General features: G+C 43.7%; 1 protein-coding gene across 5 annotated transcripts in view; it reads right to left on the bottom strand.

Moving 5' to 3' along the window:
- ppfia1 (PTPRF interacting protein alpha 1) overlaps window positions 1–23940 on the bottom strand; it is a 44695-nt gene extending 20755 nt beyond the window's left edge. For 2 of the 5 annotated variants that reach the window (XM_079287877.1, XM_079287878.1), the window contains exons 1-14: window positions 23031–23940; window positions 20501–20758; window positions 11736–11837; window positions 11433–11597; window positions 11252–11326; window positions 9815–9916; window positions 9166–9399; window positions 8240–8386; window positions 7010–7144; window positions 3428–3511; window positions 3205–3336; window positions 2997–3059; window positions 2618–2697; window positions 2375–2525 (exon numbers count right to left, since the gene is read on the bottom strand). In XM_079287877.1, coding sequence (XP_079144003.1) covers window positions 2375–2525; window positions 2618–2697; window positions 2997–3059; window positions 3205–3336; window positions 3428–3511; window positions 7010–7144; window positions 8240–8386; window positions 9166–9399; window positions 9815–9916; window positions 11252–11326; window positions 11433–11597; window positions 11736–11837; window positions 20501–20758 — 1728 coding nt within the window. In that variant the 5' untranslated portion in view covers window positions 23031–23940. The remainder of the gene's footprint in view (window positions 1–2374; window positions 2526–2617; window positions 2698–2996; window positions 3060–3204; window positions 3337–3427; window positions 3512–7009; window positions 7145–8239; window positions 8387–9165; window positions 9400–9814; window positions 9917–11251; window positions 11327–11432; window positions 11598–11735; window positions 11838–20500; window positions 20759–23030) is intronic. The other 3 variants (XM_079287876.1, XM_079287879.1, XM_079287880.1) reach the window with 2 other exon arrangements.
- Between the last annotated feature and the right edge of the window lie 1733 nt (window positions 23941–25673).

The following is a 25673-nucleotide window of genomic DNA, read 5'->3' as shown; positions in this document are numbered from 1 at the left end:
GTTCATTCACACAGGTAAGAAACAGGGAAGGGGAGCGGAACGGAGGTAAAGATACCAAGAGGGAATCAGATATCGAAGGATAAAAGAGACGGGGAAAGAGAGCAGGATATGAGAGGGAAGTGGACGTTAGCTGGGTACTTGAGTATTTGTCATGAATGCACCACACAAGTAACTTCCACTGTTCTCTCCACCACACTGACTTACATGTCGCTGAAGTCCAGAGTGGAAGCAAACAGAGAGAAACGGAGGAGGAGAAAATCATCAGAAAGAACTCAAACATTAGACAGAAACAGGTGGAGGAAGGAAAACAGCACAAAGAGGGAGAGATCTCAAGAAAACCTTTCAAGTTATAAAACAGCTAACAGGAATTCACCAAGTACAGAACCTGCACACGCCGTCTTATGCTGCATAAACTGTTCAACATGTTGACAAGAGAAGTAAACGACAGATCCGTAGGGCTGTAACAAATAGTTTGAAGCTTCGTTCACTAAATCAACATTTGGATGCTGCTCAGCTGGTTCCTATTTAAAGGTTCATTGTGTTTAAAGCCGGAAATTCAGGTTCAGTACAAAGAAACCAGAATAAACTCCTCACGATGTAATGGATCCACCAAGCAGTTTACATCCATGTTCGTCCAACATGTCATCACCAGGAGGAGAGGGAGGGGAAGAGGAGGAGGAGGGAGGGGGGGGGGGGAGGAAGAGAGAGGAGAGGAGGAGGAGGAGGAGGAGGGGGGGGGGAGGAGGGGAGGAAGAGAGAGGAGAGAAAGAGGGAGGAGGAGAGGAGGGGAGGAAGACAGGAGAGGGGAGGAGGAGGGGAAGAGAGAGGAGAGGAGGAGGAGGGGGGAGGAGAGAGGGGAGGAAGAGAGAGGAGAGAAAGAGGGAGGGGAGGAAGAGAGGAGGGGAGGAAGAGAAGGAGGAAAGATGGGAGGAAAAGGAGGAGAGAGGAAGAGGAGGAGAGAGGAAGAGGAGAGGAGGAAAGAGGGGAGGAAGAGAGGAGAGGGGAGGAAGAGAGGAGAGGGGAGGAAGCGAGAGGAGAGGGGAGGAGGAGAGGAAGAGGAGAGGAGGAGAGAGGGGAGGAAGAGGAGGAGAGAGGAAGAGGAGAGGAGGAAAGAGGGGAGGAGAGGAAGAGGAAGGAGAGGAGGAAGAGGAGAGAAAGAGAGGGTAGGAAGAGAGAGGAGAGAGGAGAGGGGAGGAGGAGAGGAGGGGAGGAAGAGAGAGGAGGAAGAGGGAGAGAGAGAGAGGGGAGGAGAGGAGGGGAGGAAGAGAAGAGGAGGAAAGAGGGGAGGAACAGAGAGGAGAGGGGAGGAGAGGAAGAAGAGGAGACAAAGAGAGGGGAGGAACAGAGAGGAGGGGAGGAGGAGAGGAAGAGGAGAGGAGAGAGGGGAGGAAGAGAGAGGAGGGGAGGAAGAGGAGGAGAGAGGAAGAGGAGGAGAGAGGAAGAGGGAGGAGAGAGGAAGAGGAGAGGAGGAAAGAGGAGAGGAGGAAAGAGGGGAGGAGGAAAGAGGGGAGGAGAGGAAGAGGAGAAGAGAGGAAGAGGAGAGAGGAAGAGGAGAGGAGGAAAGAGGGGCGGAAGAGAGGGGAGGAGGGGAAGAGGGAGGAGAGGAGGGGAAGAGGGGGGAGGAAGAGAGAGGAGAGGAGAGAGGAGAGGGGAGGAAGAGGGAGAGAGGGGAGGAAGAGGGAGGGGAGGAGGAGAGGAAGAGAAGAGGAGAGGAGAGGAGAGGAAGAGGGAGGAAGAGGAGGAAGAGGAGAAAGAGAGGGGAGGAAGAGAGAGCAGGGGGGAGGAGGAGAGGAAGAGGAGAGGAGGGGAGGAGGAGAGAGGGGAGGAAGAGAGAGGAGGAGAGAGGAAGAGGAGGAGAGAGGAAGAGGAGAGGAGAGAGGAGAAGAGAGCAGGGGAGAGGAAGAGGGAGGAGAGGAGGAGAGAGAAGGAGAAGAGAGGGGAGAGGGGAGGCGAGAGGAGAGGAGAACAGGAGGACAGATCACCTCATCTTATTCTTGAGTTATGGCGAAATATGAGTTTTGTGATGTCATCAGTGCATCTTTAAGTGGACGTTAATCTTCAACCAAAGAAAGTCTCAGTGAGCTGTTCGATGAGTTGATTTAATCAACAGATATAAAACTGATATTCTCATCACACATTAAAGCTCCACGTTAAACACCACAGATGTGCTCACAAGTCTGTTAAATGACTTAGAAAAGTAATTCAGTCATTCAATTAATTGGTTTTGAGGATTTCTTTCTTTCTCATGGTGATGAGGCACATTTGGCACAGCCCTACTGATCTGCTACAAGCTCCTGCTGCATTCCTTTAACGGAAGAAGAGGAAATAGAGATCTCAGAATTCATTGAGCTCAGATTAAACGCGAGGAGCTCACCTTGGACGGCTCGTCCCGGAGCGCCGCCATGCGCCCCTTCTGAGGCCGCCTCAGCACCAGAGCGCTGCCGTAGTGGTCCGAGTTACTGTCCATCATGGAGGAAGCAGACACGGGGTACCTGAAGTCTGGAGTGCTGCCCAGCTGAGACCGTCTGGGGGAAGAAAAGAATCAAACCAACCAATCAGAAAGAGTCCGCGTCTAGAGGGTGAATCCCTGAACTGCACACCTCGACGCCTGGCTTACCCGTGTAGTAAGGAGTTACTCCGGCTCCTCCCCTGCTCGCTCTCCGCCCTCATGGTCTCGATCTGGATCAGGAGCTGCTCCTGTATGAGAGGACATATCAGACAATGAGGACGCCTTATAAGCCACAGATTAGGGATGCCCTGTTGAGCTGAGTGTATTTGAAAGATTTTAACTTATTCTATTGCTGCTTAAGAAAGACTATTTGTTTACATACAAGAACAATAAAGACGTGGATCCTTTTCTGAATTAATTGTCTTTCTTCCCTCATAGCATAATCAAAAAGAGCCGATAAGAGTATGGATAAGCAGTATTGATAAGAGTACTAGTATAAGGATTGACACAGAGGAGGAGTCAGCTGACACTTTGAACCACCCCTCACCTTCTCATGGTGAGACTCCTCAATCAGCTTCTTGGTGTGCTCCAGTTCTCTGATCAGGGCATTCTGAGAAGAGACAGAAAACAAGCTGAAGCTGCTAACCACATAGCATGGGGACCATATTAAATATTCATCAGGGCAAAGGATGCAGTGTCCTTTAGCTCGTCTGCCTCTGTCAATCATCATCATCACCACACTGGTGTCCCGTCACCTTGTCCTCCAGAGCAGACATCCGTTCTTTGAGGTGAAGCTGGAGTCTCTCGTTGGACTCCGAGAGGAGCTTGTCGACCGTCTCCGACAGACGCTTGTTGTGCTCCTCGTTCATCTTTTCTCGCTGCCGTGCCTGTACGAATAGAAAGACGTGATTTATTAATTGAAAGGTTCTCGTTCAGACCGTCTCAGTGTAGTGAGGGCAGGTTCCTCCTCTTCCTCACCCTGAGCAGTTCCTGGTTCTTCTCCTCCAGCTGAGCCTCCAGCTGCTTCAGTCTCTCCTCCACGTTGCCGTGTCTTTCCTCTGCCTGAAATTCAACGACGATAAAGGAAAAACCTTCATGTCTCAGTATATTAAATCCTCTCAGCGCCTACGTCAACATGCACATTAATAATTCACAATATGACAATGACCCGAGTCATATAAACTGCATATATACATTTGGATGTGGCGATTAAGTGTTATTTCTAATCAGGTTTTAGGAGCATTCTTCAGACGCGTCGACAGCGCATTCACAATATGTGTTGAATATCATCTGGGTCCTCGCTCATGGCTCCTCAGAGATCCCTCCTCACTCCTCGATCCTCACTCCTCAGAGCAGAAATAAGAGCTTTGGGACGGCAGTCAATATGGCGGCGCAGAACAGCTTCCGGTTCGAGCGAGGAAACGACAATGAAGAGACTTGTACTGAACTCCCTGTGAGGGAGACTAGAATAAGATGTCCTGACGTGCTCATCAAAGTGTTATTTTCTGCTTTTTTCTTGTTGTAATAAAAGGTTCAATGCAGTGGCGGCTGGTGGAACATGTTCTCGGTAGGGCCATCTTATCAATTTCAGCAAACATCCCAGTATGATTCAATGCAAAAAAAAGGTAAGTATCAAACACGCATTATTACTTGGCAGTTAAATATTTAACATGTATTCCAACACGAACAATCAGTAAATAACACTTATATAACATAATATAACATGTTCATTTGTTGAGATGCCCCTATGGACCTTGTTATAGGAGGTAAAGATCAGGAGAAGTAAACATGAAGTGTAATTATGAATACTGATGTTAAATTTCACTGTTAATTTAACATCTCTATTACATGTTGATGCCTCCATGACCAAGTTAAGCAGATGAGACTGAGGACAATATGTAGAATAAAAGATGTTCACTTTGTCTAATATGTAGCTTGACAGAGTTCTCATGTGTGTCCTGGTGTTCTCATGTTTCCTTACCTCCTCATCCCTCACTCCCTACCCTGGTGTTCTCATGTTTCCTTACCTCCTCATCCCTCACTCCCTACCCTGGTGTTCTCATGTTTCCTTACCTCCTCATCCCTCACTCCCTACCCTGGTGTTCTCATGTTTCCTTACCTCCTCATCCCTCACTCCCTACCCTGGTGTTCTCATGTTTCCTTACCTCCTCATCCCTCACTCCCTACCCTGGTGTTCTCATGTTTCCTTACCTCCTCATCCCTCACTCCCTAACTGTCCGTGCTGGATCCGTCCCCGTTGTTTTAAAAAGCTAAATAAATGATTAGCATGACGTCATGCAGCTAGCTAACCTGTCTGGTGTTCAGCTAGTACAGAAGCTTCATGTACTGCTTCCCTTTCCCGCGAGTCTGCTGTCTGATTGTGAGGTCAGGCTGATCTGATATCAGCTCTTTGGCTGCAGAATCTCCTCAAAGTTCTCCTCTCAAACGGGTCTTGGAGGAGGAGTGCTCGCCTGTAGAGACTTCTCCTGACGAGAACGTGCAGCGAGGGGGCCTGATCGTTCTGGCCCCACGCTGAATCTATTTGAGGGCGCTGATTGGCTAAATTGTATGTCACTCATTGATATCTTGAATCAGCAATTGGCTAAACTGCTTCATAGACCCGCCTCTTTTGGGCCAAAACGATCAGGCCCCCCAAGCTGCGCGTTCTCAGAGTGTCGTGCACACAGACAGAGAGCACGAGCAGAGAGCACACAGACAGAGAGGACGAGCAGGAAAAGCATATATTTTGCGCAGATATCATATTTTACACACATTACTGGGTACATTCCATAGTTCAAAAACACAAATATTGACAATTAGTATAATTTATGATTAATATAATTTTTTTTTTTTTTTTTTGTGTGGCTCATGGTGGGGCCATGCCCCACGGCCCTCTATTGACCAGCCGCCACTGGTTCAATATTTAACTATAAAGCAGTAACACGTGTTTGATACCTTCATGTTTTTGCATTAAATCATTCTGGGATGTTTGCTGAAGTTGATTGGATGCGGCTCAGCCCCACAGAGAACGTTCCACCAGCTCCACTGGGAGGAATATTGTCTTCTTCTTAATTCGGGCAGACAGTCATTTATATGAACAAAATATGATGGTTTCTTATGGAATAAGACCTAATTCAGAATATCCAAACATAATATGCTGTTGACATGACCCGTATCAAATGTAAGACACTGTTCTATTCTGAATACCAGCAGAATAGAAGTGTGCATGTACACGTGGTCAGTGTCTCTAGTGCTAGGCTCTGATCTGGTTGGTCCTACACCCTGGAGAAGGACCTCGCTGAGGAGAGAAACCCCGTTTGAGGTTTAAGTCAAGGTCAAGTCCTTCAAAGGGAGGGGGGGGGTCACCAACATGGACAGCCTGAGAAGCAAACTTCTACATGTGCTAACGTGAGAGCAGGTATTATCGCTCTATCGGCCAACAGGCGGGACCAGTTCCTCAAGTCTTTGAGCAAACCAGCGTCCACTTCCTGTTTGTGTTAGACAGCAATAGTTCCAGCATGACGCAGCAATGGACACAGCTCACCAGCACATGAAGCACGAAGCTGTCGGATCGATCGTCACTGCACTTCACCAGGCACGCATGTGAAGGATGAGCTGGACCTGGAGCTATACTACGATCAGTTCTATCTGAAGGAACAGTTGTTTCTTCTGTGGTTCTGGACTTGTGAATAGTTTGTTTGTCTTGGCCTGGTGAAGTTCAGTGATCCACTATCCAGGAGGTCTAGGTCTGTGAGGGGAGCTGGTCTACCTTCTTCCGAGTCTTGGCGCCTTTAGAGCCACATGGAACACACTAAAGGTTTGACAAGGAGGCGGTAAGGATGCCATGAAGACAGACAGAGGACAAAGAGGAGAAAAGAGGGATTCAACGTACATTGACTGATTGAAATAGAGTGAGAAATGGACAGAAAGCTGCCGGTTCAACAGCGGAACATGAACTCAGTGACGGTTCATTTCTGAGATTGATGATAAAACACGGAGACACACAGATGACGTCAGAGGAGGAACAATACGATAAGGGATCGGTAGACTTCAGAAGACGGAGCGAGCGACCGATGCAGTAGTGAGAGGGTGGAGAAAAGTGTAGAATAAAATCAAATCATGTACTCTCAGACAGAGTACATGATTTAAAACATGTGAAAGGAAGCGACTGCTTCCTGATGAACTCTGAAACAAAAACACTCGGATGACAATAAGAATGATTGTTGGATTTCAGAGATGTACTGTGAGCCAGTTCTGTTACAAATAAGGAGCCAAGTCATTCAGCAGCAGCATGCGAGACAAAGACTCAAACTATAAATGGATAAAAACGCCAAACAGCTCCCTGTGGATATTCAGAGCAACGGAAACAAAAGGCTTCCTCGGCAGCTGCTGGTTGTTGAGATGTCAAAGTGAAATAATCTTGTTAATTCATTCTTATCTCTTTACCAAGAGACGCAACAAGAGAGGATTCTAACAAAGGGTTGGGACTTTTCAGAGGTCTCTTTTTGATAAAGTATTTCACAGTTTAGAATAAAGTAAAGGTTGAGATAGTGCTGGTACCTTGGTGAGGGCGGCCACCCTCTGAGCCAGCTCCGCCTCCACCTCCGGCAGAGTCTCCGCCTTGCGGATGGTCTGCTGCAGCTTCTGCTCCGCCAGCTCCAGCTTCTCCTGGAGCTGCCGGTTTCTGTCCTCCGTCTACAAGAAAGAAACAAAAACACAAAGTTAACAGTTGTTAGCGAGCACGTCTAAGACGCTGTGCTACATCCTGGACTCTGGATTTTCGAGAGAGACGGACAGACAGACAGAGAGACAGACAGACGGAGAGAGACAGAGACAGACAAAGGGATGGGGGAGGGCAGGAAGTGAGGAAGGGAGCATTCATAAAAGACACAAAGACGGATAAAAAGCCAGAAGAAAAGGGGAGACGTCTCCATCTCAGTGAGTACATAGAGTCTGTGAGGCGTCTTATTCAGCGTGTGAATAAGCAGGAAGTCATCAGCCAAAGAAACTGCAGGAGATTCCTGTCCGAGACTCAAACACCCAGAAATCACCACACGCCTCGTCAACTCGGTCAGGTCAGAATGTGAGGATGTTTTGTGGGTGTGATGAGATTACAGATCTTAATTGATGCAAAAATGTGGAGCGTATATTAAACTATTCACATGTTTCCAGCCTCTCCCCCCCCTCTCCTCTCTGTGTTCACTTCCTGTAGTTCAGTCAGAGTGTCTCCTCCTCGTCGTCACATGACTGTTGGTCTCAGATGAATCAATCATGACTTCATAGTGTCACACTTTAATGTTTTTACACACTCTGGTTAAAGTGAACTCTTTATTAGAGGAGACATTTATAATGAGAACATGAAGAATAAAATATTGTTGATGAAATATCACAATGCCGCAAGTGTCACAGATGACGTGTTCAGGGACCGTCGTAAAGATGAAAATATGACGCCAATGACGTTTTTTTTACAGCTTCTGGCTTCGATAAACAAAGTCGTTTTTTTTGGCGATTGTTTAAAGAAAACGTGCTTTTCTGTTTGCAGTGTTAAACTGTCTTCGACCACAGAAGAAAGACTAAGATGTATTACGTATATTTCTCCATTGAATACACACAAAAGTGTGTGAAAAACTCTGAACTATAGCATGTTAGTACAGACTGACAGCCTGTGAATACAATTCCTTTGTTTTCACTCAAATGTAAATCAAGCAGGACTGGAATCTTCAGGCATGACGCAGGCTTCATGACCTGTGATCCATCATAGCAGCTTGTAGTCCCGTATCACGGACCCACCTGTCTGTAGAGAGAGTCCTTGTTGGCCACTTCGTTCTCCAGCTTGTCGTTGAGGTCGTGGACCGAGGTGGCCTCCCGCTGAGCGGCCAGGTAGCGCTTCTCCAGCGTGGTGATCCTCTCCTCCATGTCCTCCTTCTGAGCCATCGACTACACACACAAACAGCTGGTCTTCAGGTTTACCTTCTTTTTATTGTGCGTGGATAAAGTCCTGTACTTTAGTACGGTTTTCTTTTTCTTTCTACTCCACTACATTTCAGAGGGAAATATACGTATATTTCTAACAACTAAATGAAATACAGAGCCTTGTTTTTAAGAAGAATTAACCACCCAATGGTATAACAATGAATAAAAAGAGTTCTATTGCAGCTGGCTGAAATGCATCTCACACGTAGTAATCATCTAATATTACAATAAATAATCATGTAACAACTACAGAGCCCATTTGGATGCACGATGAGCACTTTCACACTTCATTGACTTGATTATATACTTGCATACAGATTTGTGAATGCAGAACGGTCACTGTGGTATTGTATTCATATGTAAGAGGTCTTAGTACTTCTGCCACCACAGGTTTGTTTGTTGTCGTGTGATCTCGGGGACATTGAGAATGAGGTTCATCTTTGTTTGTTTTACGGTCCTGTCTAGAAGGTCATAAAAGCTGAACTTTTCAGTAAAATCATCTCCATATATGTTGATTTATTTTGCCCGGATGCAGATGTTATTTGCCAAGTTTGAGCTAAAAGGCAGAATATTTCGTTTAAGACGAGCCTGTAGTTTTGTAATGATGTGTGACGATGTAACTGTATTGTTTTTGGTGTCTTGTAAACCAATGAGGGTCGAGCACTTTGGGTGCCTGACATGAAAATAAAGAAACTAATAAATACATTTAGGAGTGTATTATAAAGAGGAGCTCACACTCCTACCTCTCTCAGGTCTCTCTGGAGCCGTGTGTTCACGTCTTCGGACTTGATGAGGTCCTTCCGGGCCGTGTCCAGGTCCTCCTCCAGCTCGTTGATGCGTGACACCATAGCGGCCATGCGCTCCTTCATCTGGCCCAGATCAGACGTCTGACGGTCCACCACGTCCTGGAGCTCGCTGACCTTCACGAAGCCCAGACCCAGCTCCTCCTCCTGACTCAGAGAGCCGTCCGACGACCGCTGTGGGAGAACGCAACCGTGTGAGCACAAAGGACGAACAGGACACACACACACACGGAGGACTGATTCCATTCATCAGCTCATTCCATTGAACCGATTGACCTTCTTCAAACATCTGGAAGAGAAATGGAAGAAATCAGGAAACTGAGCTTTGAAAGAAGATTCTTCATAGTAGAAAACACCAGAATCAACTGTGGGCACTTTGGGATTCTTTTAACAATTGAGACTGATCAATATGATATTTGTGATTTCCTGTTTGACTTTACTACAAGGAACTTTAACATCTTTAATTTTGTCGCCCCCTGTGGACTAAAGCGGAAGTGTTTCTGAGAACCAGAGTCCCTTTAGAAAACCTCTCATTTTACTGCAGCAGGGTCTGACAGTCACTCACACACACACGCACACACACCCTCACCTTGCCGTTAGTGCTCGGTGTGTTTTCAGAGTTGTGGTTGACCTCACTGGTTCCGTCTGCCAGCCCTCTCTTCATGCCGCTTTGCTCCCTGAGGTAAGACAACTAGAGAGGACAGCAGCTCGTTAACGCCAAAACCACCTCAACAAGTAGCTGCTTAACCGCTGAACCAGCAGCATCGAAGGAGTCGGATTCCTTTTATCATTTGTCATGTTTTCTTTTTCCATTTCAGTAAAGCAAGTAGTGTGTGTGTGTGTGTGTGTGTGTGTGTGTGTGTGTGCGTGTGTCCAGAGCCTTGAGTTCAAACCACAACTATTCTGGTTGCAAACTCCCATGAAAACGCTGCAGAGACAGATATAGTCGATGCCAAATGGCCAAACGGGAGGAAAAAAACTGGCACAAAGCTGCCTTGCATTAGGAAGGTTTCTAATAAAAGCAGATTGGTAGATTTTGTGTGTGTGTGTGTGTGTGTGTGGGGGTGTGTGTGCGTGTGCGTGCGTGGTCCCAGGAAGAAAAGATGACTGCAGCATAAAGCAGAGAGGAAATCTTGGACACTTCCAAAAGATCCTCTGGCTCTTTTGTCAATCTTAATCCCATTCAATACTCAGTGGACTAAATACCTCTTTGCATTCATGTGCACAAGTGTACGTGTGTGTGTGTGTGTGTGTGTGCGTGCGTGCGTGTGTAAGAGTTCTCTCTAGAATTCAGTGTGAACACTCAAATGTGTAAATAGGAATCCAGTGCAGGAGCGAAGCTACGTTGATCTGTTGGTCACATTCTCCTGGAGTCTCAAAGTCTCTCAATCTAGTTTAACACAAAGAAATAAAAACACTTTGCTCCTTCAAACTGTCTCCATTCAGTTTGTGTCGGCACAGATGAATCTAAAAAGGACCACGCCATTCATTCCTACATCAAGTCTGCGATCAGTTGCGGTCACAACATGGTCGCTCTTCTCTTTAGAGTTCTGTGAAGATCAACGACCTGAATAAACCGCTTAAAATCAGCGCTTTTGCTACATTTCACTTCCTGTTTTAAACAGAAAATCTACCTAAAAAAACTCAAAAAAATAATTAAAAGAAGAAGACAACTGGGTCGTACTGTGCAGAAAAAGCAGCCAATAAAGCACGAGTGACATAATGTCCGTAGCTCAACAACAGAGGGAAGCGTCTGTTTCGTGTTCGTATTCTGGAGGTGAACTTGGAATGTTCAGTTTGGTAAATGTAAACCTAAATGTTTCACTCACAAGGACAAACGAGGAGAATAACGACGATGTCACCATCTTAAAGGGTTTGAGTCGGTACTTCAGGCTGTCAAGTTGTTCCAGCAAACATTCCTACGTCACGTGAATGCACCATATTATGGATATTTCGTAAGTTGTATTGCTATTGGATTTGAGTCATGTGGTTTTTTTCATTAACGCTCTTCAGTTGTTTTTCTTACTTCTTTGTGCGTCATGGTGAGCTGCTCCTCCAACGCGCTGCATCTTTCCAAGGCGACGCGTAGCCGCTCTCTCACCTGCAGCACAGGTGATACGAACACATCTTTAGGTCTCCGATTGCTTTGTTTATCAAACCCTGTCTGTGTGTCTCTCTCTCTCCGTTTGTCTCTGACACACACACACCTTCTCGTCGAGGGCTTTGTGGTGTTCGAACAGTGACTTGAGGGCTTTGAGGACCTCCACTTCACTGGAGACCCCCGCTGGAGACTGAGCCTGTCTCTTCACCACCGTCATCCTCAGACTGCGCTCGTGACGAGACACCAGACACTCCAGGTGCTCCAACAGCAGCTGGACCACGAAAAGACCACGTTAACAGGTGAGAAACCTCTACCCAAAACAGAAAGTGGAGTGAGCACGGTGGATAGCTCTGTGTGTGTGTGTGTGTGTGTGTGTGTGCGTGTGTGTGTGCCAGCATATCGTACTCACCCGTGTGTTGTTTCTCTCCGCCTTCAGCTCTGCGATCTCCTCCTCCTTCTCCAGAAGATGCTCCCGGCACACGTTCACCTCCTTAGTTAGCGTCGCAAACTCCTAGAAGAGTAACGTACAAACACAGCAACGTGTAACTGGTTACTTACTGAGCTACAGTTGAGTCCTTACCCATCGCTGAAGGAGGGAACACAATGGTGATTAAATCTATGACCCACTGAACAAAGTATTACAATATTTATATATTTGCATTATGAACTGGGTGTCTATGGCGACATTTCTGGAAACATTGCTGTATTAAAGTTGAACATAGCATGTTAGTATCAGTGGCCCAAACTATAGAGCTCTAGGACACCTCGTGTTAGTAGAGACCGGACCAAACTATGCATGAACTATACGGTACAAACAATGAAAACTACGCCGTCGTATTTACGTCTATGGTGCAGGGTAGAAAATTCACATATTTTTTTGGGGGCAATTTTTGCCCCCACTGACTGAGATCCAGGGCATTTTCAAAAAATTGGGGGCATTTTTTGAAACTTGTGAAATAACATTTAACCTTTGTTCAAAATAATACATATACTTATTTAGGCTTACAATATATGAGCAATTGTCATCAAATGGCAATTATAAGATTAGGCAGTAGTCTACAGATTCAGTGTTTTCTTAGATTTATTTAACAAAAAACAAACATAAATCAGACAATCATTCAATTTTATTCTTATTTCTTTGTGGTTATTTATTGTTATCATTAAATGTTTTAAACAACTATTAACAATTATTAAGTCAACGATGCCTTGATTACAGACACATCAGTCATTGTATGGAATTATTGAGAAAAGATATTTTTGTAGCACCTCAAATATTGTGATATTACCCATTTCTGTCCTGAACTTATGCATTAGTCCTTCAGCATATAGGTGCACTAACATGTGAGTGTCTGCTGAGTTGACCGCAGTCTCGCAGTCTCAGGTCTGATTAAGAAGCGCTCCATTTTTTTCGGGGGCATTTTTTGTCCCTCTCCGAGTGATATCAGGGGCAAAATGGTATTTCTTAGGGGCAGTTTGGCCCTTTGCCCTCGTGTATTTCCGACGCTGATATGGCGTCTTGTTGAGTTAAGTCATTAGGTCATTGTTTCTGCATCCCTTTGATCCATTTATTGCACTTAAATCCCCGCTAAATTACTTATTTTGGGTCCATACAGCTGTAGTAAACCAGCCGACGTGTGTCTCGCTAGACACGGTGAATACAGGTCGGTGAAAGTAACCGAGCTCCTCCAGATGTTAGGGACTCAGACACAACAGCAGTTCGTTTCATGGGATATCTGGGACTTCCACAACTTGGTCATGAGGACAACGATATCCATATCTCATAAAGTTACATGGTTCGATGTTAAAAAAGGAAGAAGATAACGCCTCAAGGTACGTGAGAAATATGACGATACAACATCCTGCCACTGTGAGGAGAACCTGAGAAAGATGTGAGGTCCATGAGAACAAGTCTGCTTGCTCACACACACACACGCGCTTTTACAGATTACATGCATGGTTAGACCAAAAGAATGTGCCATCCTGATTTTTTGCCCTGCAAAAACCAGCGCAGGCACCCAGTGAGTGGCGAGGCCTTCTCGCTACGTTTCAAAGAGTGTGTGTGTGTGTGTGTGTGTGTGTGTGGGGGTTGCTGGAACTGATCGTTCTTTTCAGTCACCACCAAAACCATTCTCTCGCCTCTGAGCTTTTCCAGCGACTGGCACAGATTCCCCTTCACTTAAAAAAAAAAAAAAAAAAAAAAAAAGGAGTAAGTGGGAGTTTTCCATTGGCTACGACGGAGGCCTCCACTCTCACTAACCAATGAGAGGCCAGGAGAGGCGGGCCCAGGGGGTAATTACAGAGTAGCTTACTTCCTACATTCCAGAGCAGACGCTGAGGTCGAGTTGTACAGCAACCTTAAGATTTCACCATTGATGAACATGTACTTTCCACTTAACTCATCATGTACACAACATATCATATTGAGTGGAAACAAATGGGAGTGTGTGCTACTTGTTGGTGGAAGTGCAGTTTCATGATTTCAGTCAAGGATAAGATAGATTTAGTTTAAAAATCAAAATCAAAAAAGAAGTAGAAAAAGAGAAAACTTGGACCTTTGTTGGTGAGCTGCACGGTTAAAAAAAAAAAAAAAGATCTTGAAATGTGACCCAGACTGAACTATGAAAACCTCCCACGACACAAACAAAGCACGATAATATGAGCCACATACTCGTCTCTTTCGGAGATTGAAAATGAAGCTGGCACTTCCAAATATGTGATGATACATATGAAAGAGTATGCAAGGTGGACATGAGAACATGTAGACGGGTATGGTGCACTTCAATACACTAGCCTGATACGATAAACACTACCGCTATAATGTCTTTAAAGGTCCTCAATCACGTTCAACACTCTGAACACAGAAATGGAAAAGCATGTTTTCTTTAATCAATCGCCAAAACTATATCGTTCATCAGCCAGAAGCTGTAAAAACTGTCATTATCGTCAGATTTTTATCGTTCCGACAGTCCTTGAACACATCGTTTGTGACGGATGCTTTCAAGTCGAGAAAGTAACCAAAACTAAGATTAGAAATGTGATATTTCATCATGAACATTTTATTCTACATGTTTCATTATAAATCCCTCTAATAAAGAGTTCATTGCAACCAGATTGTGGGTACACGAATATATGTGCCAACCTATTAAAGGAACAGCGTACCAAAACACGGAGGGACACACTGAAGCTTTCGGCCTCCCGGCGAAGAATATTTGAGCACCAAGGAGTTGAGTTAGTTCTGTGACATCACATCATTAAGAAATATGAAGATCGAGCCCTAAATATGTGTAATGTTTCAGCATAACACGCATTTCTTTGCTCTTCTGAATGCAGCTTGCGTTCATTATAACACAGCATATAGTGACACAGGCTGCTGTCCTTTATTAAACTAGTTTCTACCACAGAAAGCAGATTTCCTGCTATGTTCATATGCCTTTAAATATCGAGTATATCTGCTAAATATGTTAATGTTTGGGTCTGGTTGTTGCAATGAAACTCAAGGATGTCTAATCTAACTAAAAGGGAAGCAGTCTGGACATCCGTTCATCCGTCCGACTTCACACCTGGTGGGTCCAGTGCGATCTCTTCAGATCTATGAGACATAGTTATCATTAGTAATGACATTAACGAGTAATAATAGTAACGTTAGAGTGATAAGGAGCCAATGTTATGTACACACTGTGTAGTGTATGAAGGGGGGATTAAATAGAGCGTGAGATACTAAAAACTACAGGAAGTAGAGTTGGTGCTCTTGAATTCTGGTACATGCACGGAGAAGGATATAACATTTTCTAACATAGTATAAAGCCGTTGTATTTGTAGGCAGATCAGTCATAAAAACTGCAGACTTGCAGCTCTAGCAACGCTGCAAATAAGGGAAGGAGACGAGGAAACAGTGAGGCTCCTCTGTTATGTCCACAATAAGAATATAAAACAAACCTAAAATGACCGCATGCTCCAGGAAGCTTCATCTAATTCTGTGGTGTCCAACATCCCTATCGGTTGTGCTGCTGCGTGTTTTAGTACGGAAAGTACCGGTGCGTGTCACGGATTCTTAAATACTGATGAATCAGCTCTTTTTATCGGGCTGTATTTGGAGGTGAGAAGGGAACCAGCAGGCCTCCCTCCTCCATAATGACTTGAGCCGCTCTTAAGAGCTTGCGGCGCGTGCTGAAATCTGACTCTGGATCTGTTCTCCTGGAGGACGACGCACCGGCTAAAACTCAGACTCCACAATGGCTGCTATTCAGTGCTGCCCAAAACACACAGGCCGAGAGGAGGTAGCTCCGCCTCCTTTAGTTAATCACCGGCTCGTTTAGATTATTGTGTCACTCTGTGGTCGTTCGTAAGACGTCTAGTTTAAGGAGAGACGATATGATCACCATTAAAACTTCACCAGTTCAGTACTGACATTTAGATGAGCATTCTTTTATATTAAACGTTTTCTGAAATGTTATGTTTAAATATGATCTAATTATATATGTGCTAATTTGCATACATTTCCAGAACAGAGATCTGAATATTGGATAAAAGCCAGGTTCAAAATTCTTTGTTGTACGTCTCATTGAGATATTAGTTTCACCGAGAGCACCAACCGGAGGGCACTTCACCTCAACCTTTGTTTGGATCAGCGAACCTATCAGCCGTAACACAAGGTGGACGATGTTCAACGGTGATAAAAGACACTCCACCAACGCAGCTTTCGCTCCACCGAGTGGTGACGGTATGCAAAAAAACTACAAGAAGCCCCGGACATGGTGACCACTTTCTTTATCAGCTCCTCAAACACAACGTCATGCTTCACACAGAGTCCTGTGCAGATTTAAGGACAGTTTGTAGAGTTCGTAGAGGAGCACGGCCTCCACTCCTTCGTCTTGTGTTTCTTTCCTTTTAGTTACCAGTTCAGATCACATTTTGTGAAAAGGCAACACTCATGTGTCACCTTCACGGCACTGTGAGGAACAAGTCTGTCTCTGTCTCTCCACCGTCTCTCAATTCATGCCTTTGTGCCAACGACCAGAATACAGAATCTGGTCAGTGCGGTCGATTGGCTGCTTCAAAATAAATATCACAAACTAACACGTTACACTTGACCTAATACTGAGTGACTGACTACCTTTATTTTGTACTTACAATAGTTAAAGCCAGTTACAAGGTTATGTTCTCCTCATGAAACAAATTCAGCACTGAAGCTCGAGGACGGAAGCACTTCCCATCTTGACTTCCATTTAAAATGAAAAAAGATTTGGAGACTAAGCACTGTGTTGGCCAATCAAATACATTCACACAAACGCAATCCTGAGGGATTAGTTTACACTGAACTGTGGCTCTCACGGAGACAGAGAAGAGAATAAATCACACCCAGGTAACTTTCCTAAACTTGTGTTTTGAAGTCGTTTAAACTGAGTTGAAGATAAAAAGGTAGAAGCTACAGGGTAAAGGTGACCCACCACATCACCTGATCCAGACAGAAGACAATGAAACTAAGGAACAACACTGTTACAACCATTAAAATACATGCAAGTGTACCTTCAGTAGCTAGCGTAGCATAGACGTGCTAACTATAGTTAAGAGTCTATGGAGCAGAGACGGGTCGCTGTCGAACCCTGGTCAGAGCTGGTCGACGCTACGCTGCGATTGGCCAGTCTGTGGTCGAGGGGCGGGACTTAGCGAAGGGTCACCCAAAGACAATAGTCCTCACTAGACATCCCAAACAAAAACCAACAACATCACCAGCACCATGTGGAAACGTCCTCAACACAACAATGCTCAGGTTCCTTTATCTCACTGAATTTGAAATTAACTGACAAATAAGACGTCATCTGGCAGCAGTTTTGATTGGCACCTTTCCTTGAGAGGACAGTGGTTTCCTTGAGTGTCGCTAAGACGTTTACCAGTTTAGACAGAAGAATGTGTGGAAAACATATAAATGAAGCAAACTACTACAAACTCTCGCTGTTGTTACTGCCTCAACAATCTTCACAGCAGTGGTAGAAAACAGCTGGAAAGACAGACACACACACACACACACACACACCAAAGTAAAGCTGTTACAAGCTGTGGCTGACACAGAAATTGAATTCGCCGCAACATGTGGGCCCTAAAATAGGTACGACTAAATAAAACTCTGTGCACACATTGAAAACGTGTGTCAATTTGCCGCTGGGAGAGTCCCAACAGTTTGGTCTGCATGTAGAACACATACAGTACGACAAAGACAGAAAACAAACGAGCACCGTTTAGTGAAGTTTGAAGAAGCCGTTGACGTGTGAGCAAGCTGCCCTGGAATGTTTGTGCATTCCAGTGGAAGGGTACTCTCACCAGGAGGGAGGGAGGAAACAAGGGAGAACATTGCACCTCCTCTTCACCTGCCTAGACTCTCTCCAACACAACAGTTCAATTTCATTCCTCTTCAGGTTACTAGGAAGGTATCTCAATGCAGTCATCAGGCTGTGTTTTAACTTCCCCTTTAGTTTATACATTCTCCAATTATATGTGCGATTGAAACTACCACCACCATTCACTCTGCTATAGTAACCGAGAGTCCCTGGCCAAGAACCAATCAAGTTTTACATGTGGATGTGTTCATTCAGGGTTGTAAACATGAGGTTGTCAGAGCTAAAGCTACAGATAGCCCAACAACAAACAGCCAAAAACAGTCAACACTTTCCATTTTGACGTAACATTTTGTAAAAGCTTTTAGTAATGATGAACTGAAATCAATCACGTATGCTTAAATCTAAATTCTGTTTGAAATAATCAGAAAAGTCACGGTGTAATTAATGAATTTGAAGAGTTTGATTGGAAATTTGCAGGCAAAACTGCACTGAAAACAAAACCATGTTGCTCAGAGTATTAACACCAGATTACAGCACATTAAGAGATTCTCGTGTATTTACAGCTGGATTTTCTTGCCTTCCAGATATGAATCCCAGGAGGCTTGGCAAAGCACAGCAGCAACGTGCACGTACACGAACAGACACACCGAGACACGGACTGAAGTAGATTCATGGTGACTGATTAGCTATTATGCTGCCTGAAAGAGTGACATTTCAAATCCTGATAAAAACAGGAATCACTTCAGGCAATTTGAGTCAAAAAAGGTCTTCAGACAACGCATGTTGGGATTAAAACTAGTTCATCCAAAATGTGGAAAACATTATCCCTCAAAGTTTAAAACAATACAACAGAAGAAAACATGTCGACATCTGTCTACAGGATTACAGACAGTATATATTTAACCTGTTGGCATGGACAAATCATTGATTCATTGTCTGTACACTCATTGATTTGACCGGTTCAGTAAATGACTCGACTGACTGGAGATCAGCTCCTCTAACTAATATGTTTGTTGTTGATTTTTTCCATGTTTTTTTGAGGATAAAAAAATGTCGATCTATTATAGAGGTCAATAATAAACCAATAGTGTTCTGCAGGCATGAGTATTAAAACCTTAAAATGATCGGGATCCTGTAGTTTAGTTGTCCGATTATGAAACAGGTCAGTGAACGCCCCTCTGGTGGATCTTAAAGAGTGTAAATGAGACGACTGAACGTCCTCCGTTAGCTTCTTACTTTACACTTCAAACATCACAAAGGTGGAGTTCATCAGTGAAGATTATCTTGACGAACAAAAAATGTAACTTGTGGTTGACAGAGTTTATTTTCTGCAATAATCCAAAATCCAAGTCAAGTGTCCGACTGGCTTTATGTGGAGGGAACCAGTGACGCTAACTTCCTGTTTGGTCTACAAAAATACGTCATCCCTGCAGAACTCAATGGCAACCTACATGTTTAATTGTGTGTATGAACATTTGAGAAATAATGGATCAGAATGATCGTATTTTACATAGCATGTAAAGATGGTTTCAGTAGCCATCAATTCAACATCCATAAACACAACAGCTGCTATTTCTTTTACACGTTTAGCTCCATTTATTTATTCTGCACTACATCAAGTGTCAACTGAATGGATCAGAGACTGAATGTTTTCACTTTGGATGAAGTTTTCCTGGCTGTACAACACAGAAGAAAAGGCCTTGGCGTTCCACAAGTGTGATAAACATCAGTTCTTTCCAGGAAATGTGTGATCCTAGATCAGTTAGAGCATTGTGTAATCTGTGTTCTATATGCCGTGGTTCCTCACACTCGACACACCTCTCTGCTTTCAGCACCGCGACATATCATCCGTCATATTGTGAGCTGTGATCGCTCACAATCTCATTTAATAACATGTCAAACAAACACCGAAAATAACCAGCATGCTAACTTCATACACTGGATGCACGCATGCAACGCTTAACTGATTACCAGCCTCTTATGCATCATTAAAAACAGGAAACCCAATCCTTTTGTTTTAAATGCAAGACCACGGAGGGTAGAAACATGAGACCTGCAGGCAGATCGAGAGATATATATATATATATATAGCTCCATTTGAAAGACAGAAAGAAACTGCTTTCTCATTGCAGATTTAGTTTTCTTCATTTTCAGTTTCTTCTATCTTCTCGACTAGTTTTAAGTTTGATGCAAAAACCCACGTATACCTCACTTTTCACCTTGCAACCAGTCGACCATATAACTCCCCAAAGACGCTGGTATCACTTTCCCCACTGTGGGAGCCAAAGGTCTGCAAGAGCTGCTCTACAAATGTGAGATTGACACTTTGGCTGACAGCGAAGCAAGCAGGCATGCAGGAAGGGTGCTCTGTGGGGCACTGGTATTTTTCCACTTACAGAAGATTAGAATGCACACTTTCACACTTCAAATTTTTACATTACAAATGCACAGACACAGACTTGACAAGTATTACAGTTTTGTATTTTTCTAAGGCTACATCGTTTTCTTTTAAAAACACATCCTTTGCTACGTGTTGCGCCTCGTGTCCTCGCTACTTTTAGAACCCTTTAAACAAAGACGTTTGAAAACGTTTTACTTTGAAACCTTCAGGGCTGCGTTTTATTTTACGGAGACCTTTGAAAACCACGACGCAGACACCAACGTCCGCTACTTGATCGGGTCTTAGCGCAGGAAGAAAACAAACGACATCCGCCTTGATTACCGAGCGACTACGAGAGGTTACTTCAACATGGAAAACAGATGACAGGTGCTGCTGCTCTCTATCATCTCACTGTAATACATAATCATATCATCGAAGTCATCGGTCTCGCTCACTTACCTGTGGTAAAGCAGTGTTAAGTTGTCGCTGCAGCGAGTCCCTTTCGTGGCTGACTTCGTGCAGTTTGCCCTGAGTCAGGCCCAGATTCTCCTGCGTCTCTCTCAGGGTCTCCAGCAGACGATCCCTCTCCTCCAGCATGGACACCATCAGCGACTCAAAGTGACCCTCAGAGTCCGACTGCAGTGGGGAGCCAGAGCCCCGACGACCACCGCCGGGCCCCTCGGCCTCGCTGATGGTGGGCATCACCTCGCACATCATCTACAACCAGAAGAACCAGAAAGAGATATGGAAAAGTATGCAACAACACTGAAAACTCTTTAGAATGAAGTCAATGGATTGTCCAGCGTAACACACATCTTTCTGAATAATGTGCGTTTCGTAAATGTCACTTATCACTACATTAAGAACCACAAGCAACATTTTACAGCAACTGTAGTTTGCTGCCACCCAAACACATCCGCTATAGTTGGGTGGTGGGAAAAAAAAGATCTCTTCAAATCCAAAAGAACTTTTTCCACCGACATCTCCTAATTTATGTTCAATATTCAATTAAAGGGCAAGTTTAATGGACTTGGAAACAACATTATTCCTCCCAAGAGTTCAGTTTGTATTGGTTGCGTTTCATTCAGTCTCCTGTTCAAAAGGCAAACCACTGTACACCAGTAAAAGTGTTAAAAGATGGTAACCAAATAATGAAACATCCTTTCCTCAGAATTATAAATATATTTGACTATAGAGCTCAACAGGCAGTAAGAAACACTGGGGCCGAATTGTACATTTAAGTGGTATTCAATCTGGTGTTAAAGCTCTAAAGTTGACAGATCTGAGATGAAACGGAAGACAGAGGGCACGTTTAAAGTCACCTCTGTGGTGATTTAATCAGCATTCTTTACAGACACCAAAGCTTCAGCCATTACAACAGTTTATTGACAAAGCAGAAGGGAAAACAGAGCCAAATCAGCTCAACCTGCTAACTGATTACTACTACTAATGGTTAGCTACCACTGGAATATGAAGTTACTTCAGTAAAAAGTAAAGTTGTTGGTACTATTAGCAGAGAGCCTGAAATCAATTACAGGCGACTAGATCGAGAGGCAGGTAGGTAGAGAGGCAGGTAGGTAGAGAGGTAGGTAGGTAGAGAGGCAGATAGGTAGAGAGAGAGGTAGGTAGGTAGATAGAGAGGCAGGTAGGTAGAGAGGCAGATAGAGAGGCAGGTAGGTAGAGAGGCAGATAGGTAGAGAGGTAGGTAGAGAGGCAGATCGGTAGAGAGGTAGGTAGAGAGGCAGATCGGTAGAGAGGTAGGTAGAGAGGCAGATCGGTAGAGAGGTAGGTAGAGAAGCAGATCGAGAGGTAGGTAGAGAGGCAGATCGAGAGGTAGGTAGAGAGGCAGATCGAGAGGTAGGTAGAGCGGCAGATCGAGAGGTAGGTAGAGAGGCAGATCGAGAGGTAGGTAGAGAGGCAGATCGAGAGGTAGGTAGAGAGGCAGATCGAGAGGTAGGTAGAGAGGCAGATAGAGAGGTAGGTAGGTAGAGAGGTAGGTAGAGAGGTAGGTAGAGGCAGATCGAGAGGTAGGTAGAGAGGCAGATAGAGAGGTAGGTAGGTAAAGAGGCAGATAGAGAGGTAGGTAGGTAGAGAGGCAGATAGAGAGGTAGGTAGAGAGGCAGGTAGGTAGAGAGGCAGGTAGGTAGAGAGGCAGAGAGGCAGATAGAGAGGTAGGTAGGTAGGTAGGTAGGTAGAGAGGCAGATAGACAGATGATAAATAGATAGATACTTTAGACTAGTACAGCTGTGTTGTCTGGACCTTGTTGAGCTACGCTGCATCTAACAACAGCTGTGCAGGTCTGGAGAGTTAGAGCCACTCTCCACACCAAGGAGCTTGGGTCCTGTGGACGGACTGCCAGACAAAAAAGCCAAAGAATCATGTGAGCTGGATTTAACATACCTACAAAAGGAACAACAACTTACAAACTGGAACACGTTGAGTAGGAACTAAGTGGCAGCCGGAGCTGTAACCCCTTCCTCTTGTTCTTTGCGTCGCCAGAGATGCAAAAAGCCATTTGCTTTTAGCAAACTACTGTACTGGTGGACAGAGGCAAACTAATGTATCAGAAGCAAATGAAAATACAAAAGCAACGCTGCATAACGAGGTCAAGCCATGTTTATGAGGTCACAGCATCCACGGAGGAGAGTGACAGATGGTGACATCAACAACAATAGATAAAAGTAAAGATGACAAATCAACCTCTGGAGGCGGGACACTTGACTGGACTTAAAACTTTTAAAGAACCCGCTACTTGTGACTCAATTAAGAGCAGTTTGTGAAAATATAATTTGCATTTGCAAATTAATCAAATGGACTTTTGGAATAGCTTGACCAATTACATTTCCTGTAATGGAGAATAAAGTATTAAGAGAGCGAGAGACACACAGACAGAAAGATACAGACAGATCAGGGTTATCCTCTTTGATGCATAACTTCTTAAGTTATAGCTTTAAAGTTGTTTAATGGTCACGTGCGTCTGTACCTCACCTTTGACGGATATTGTAATCCACGTTACTATATGACGTAAACGTCAACACAGCCCAAGAACTCCAACAGTTTGTTACAACGTCGTCAAAACTTGACAAATATATCCAGAGTTATTCAGAATATTAATTCCATGCAGCGGCTCTGAGATGCATTAAGGCTGTAAAAAAAAAAAGGTCTTCTCGGTGAAGAAAAAAAAAAAGTGGTATAGTTTCCTAAAGGCCTAAAAGCCGGGGGGTAGATTTCCAAAGTTTGTCCTGCTAACTCAACGTTAGCATTGGCTAGCATTAGCTAGAATTAAGTAAGCTGGTGGTTCAACGTTTGCATATCTAGATTTTCGAAGAAAAGTATGTTTACTCAGCGACAATAACATGTCACAACCGGTGACGTGGAAACAGATGTAGCATATTGCTAGCGTTAGCTAATTTGAAGCAGAACTCTTTGGCTTGAAGTCGGTTTAAAGTCTTCGGCTAGCTAACGTTAGCTAACTAGCCCGCTAGGTAGCTAACGCTCGCTAGTTTCATACGTTACTAATTTCGCTAAGATAACGCCAGGTTGTCTTAGCATTGGCTCTATTCTATATAAAAAGTACACAACATTACACAATATCTATTTTCTATGTAAATTACATTGTCGAAAAACAAGGTCTCCAGAAAAAGCTCTGCTGAAATAATTAACGTTAATCTATCAAGTAGCGTTAGCTCATCGGTTAGCGTTAGCTTCCAGAGTCGCGTCAACACATCGCTCTGCTCGACTCGTAAAACTTCCAGCTAACATTGAATGTTTAGCGACGTTTTGATCCACTTGGTAAAAAAATAAAAACCGCTAAACGTTATATTCCCTTTCGTTCTTTCGGTATTTCCTCCAGTTTAAAAAAAAAAAAAAAAAGAGGCGTCCGTCGGTCCTTTCCTCGTCTCCACCAGACAGCCTCGATGGTCGGGACAACCAATGGTGGGTTAATGTAGCGAGCTAGCTCCTCTCGTTAGCATGGGAGGAGGGAGGGGATAGTGGGGGAGAGAGATAGAGATACTTTTATTTATTTTTTATTTTATTTTTATCGTATCGACTTTTTTTTAATGCTCTGGTCATATGAGTGTGGAACAATCAAACGGAATAATTAATAATGTTGATGTATTATGTAGATATATGTATATGTATTTATATACATATATCTACATACAAATCATTTACAGTAAAACCTGCTACATGTCATCATAGTTTGAGTTCATATATTTTATTTTGTTTACTTATACCCACCTACAAATTATTTTATTTATTTTACTTATTTTATTTATTTTATTTATTTTATTGTTTTATCGTATCGACTGTTTTTAAAAATGTTTTTCGGTTTATTGTTTTATCAGGTTTAACTCTCACTGTATACAGTAGTTGCGTTGCTTTGTTGATCCTCACTTTTGATCTTTCTGTTGTATTATCGCCTTAAAAGTTTTATGTATAAATAAAGTTATTATTATTATTAATATTACAATACATTTCTTCCTACAACAAAAAATACAATATAATTTCACTGAAAATCAAATTTGACATTTTCCTTCTTTTTGGATTGACATTGAAATAACAACAAGTATGAATTCAGCCACAAATCTATAAGTGATACGAAACTAATTATGTGAGGGAATAAAGAACTTATTATTATAATATTTTTAATACAATATTTTAATTATTTCACAGAGTGACCTACATTCAGCTGTTGCAGATGAAATTGCTGATGTTGGACTCACAATAAACATAATAGTTGCGCCACCTTGTGGTGTATCAACGCAACGACACTTTATTGATTATACAGAATATACAGTAGTATGTTATAACGTGATGCTTTACCAGATTAATACAACCTTCTTTATTACTTAAAATATACTCAATAAGGGTGGGACGACATTGTAATAATTTACTTTAATTTATTTCATATTTTTAATTGTCACTAAATTATTTTCCTTTTGACTGTTTTTGTTCCAGAGCCGTGAATAAATGTCTTCTAAAGGTGATTGAATGTAATCTCATTACATGTAGGGATGATGAAAGAGGCTTTATGATTAATAATACACAAGTTAAAGGAGCACAACAAATACAAGAATAAATATTTAGTTGACAATGTGGAGCAGACTTTACAACATGTAGTAGACCCGTAGATTGGAAAATAAAATCGAGTGAAAATTATGCTAAATATCAACGTCACTTGGACTTGGAGTAGACGACGCCATCATCTACCTGCTGCAACGAGCTCACCTGGATGAACCAGTGGCTCTGTGACAATCACTTTCTTTGACTTCAGTGCATTCAACATCCAACCAGTGCTGCTGAGTGAGGAGCTGCGGGTGGTGCGGGTGAACGCGTCCACCGTCTCCTGGATCACTGACTACCTCACAGCAGACCACAGTTTGTCCCACTGGGCCGTGTGCTGTCTGATACGGTGGTCAGTGATACTGGAGCCCCACAGGGAACTGTTCTGTCTCCCTTCCTGTTCACCTTGTACACCACTGACTTCCAGTACAACTCGGGGTCATGCATCTGCAGAAGTTCTGATGACTCTGCAGCGGTCGGGTGTGTAAGGGACGGACGGGAGGAGGAGTACAGGGCAGTAGTGGAGGACTTTGTGGAGTGGGCCGGTAGAAATCACCTGCGTCT

This window comes from Melanostigma gelatinosum, assembly GCF_949748355.1.
Source record: "Melanostigma gelatinosum genome assembly, chromosome: 2".
Classification (NCBI taxonomy): domain Eukaryota; kingdom Metazoa; phylum Chordata; class Actinopteri; order Perciformes; family Zoarcidae; genus Melanostigma; species Melanostigma gelatinosum.
The sequence above is the reverse complement of the archived record's forward strand: the minus strand, read 5'-3'. Positions and strand labels throughout refer to the sequence as shown.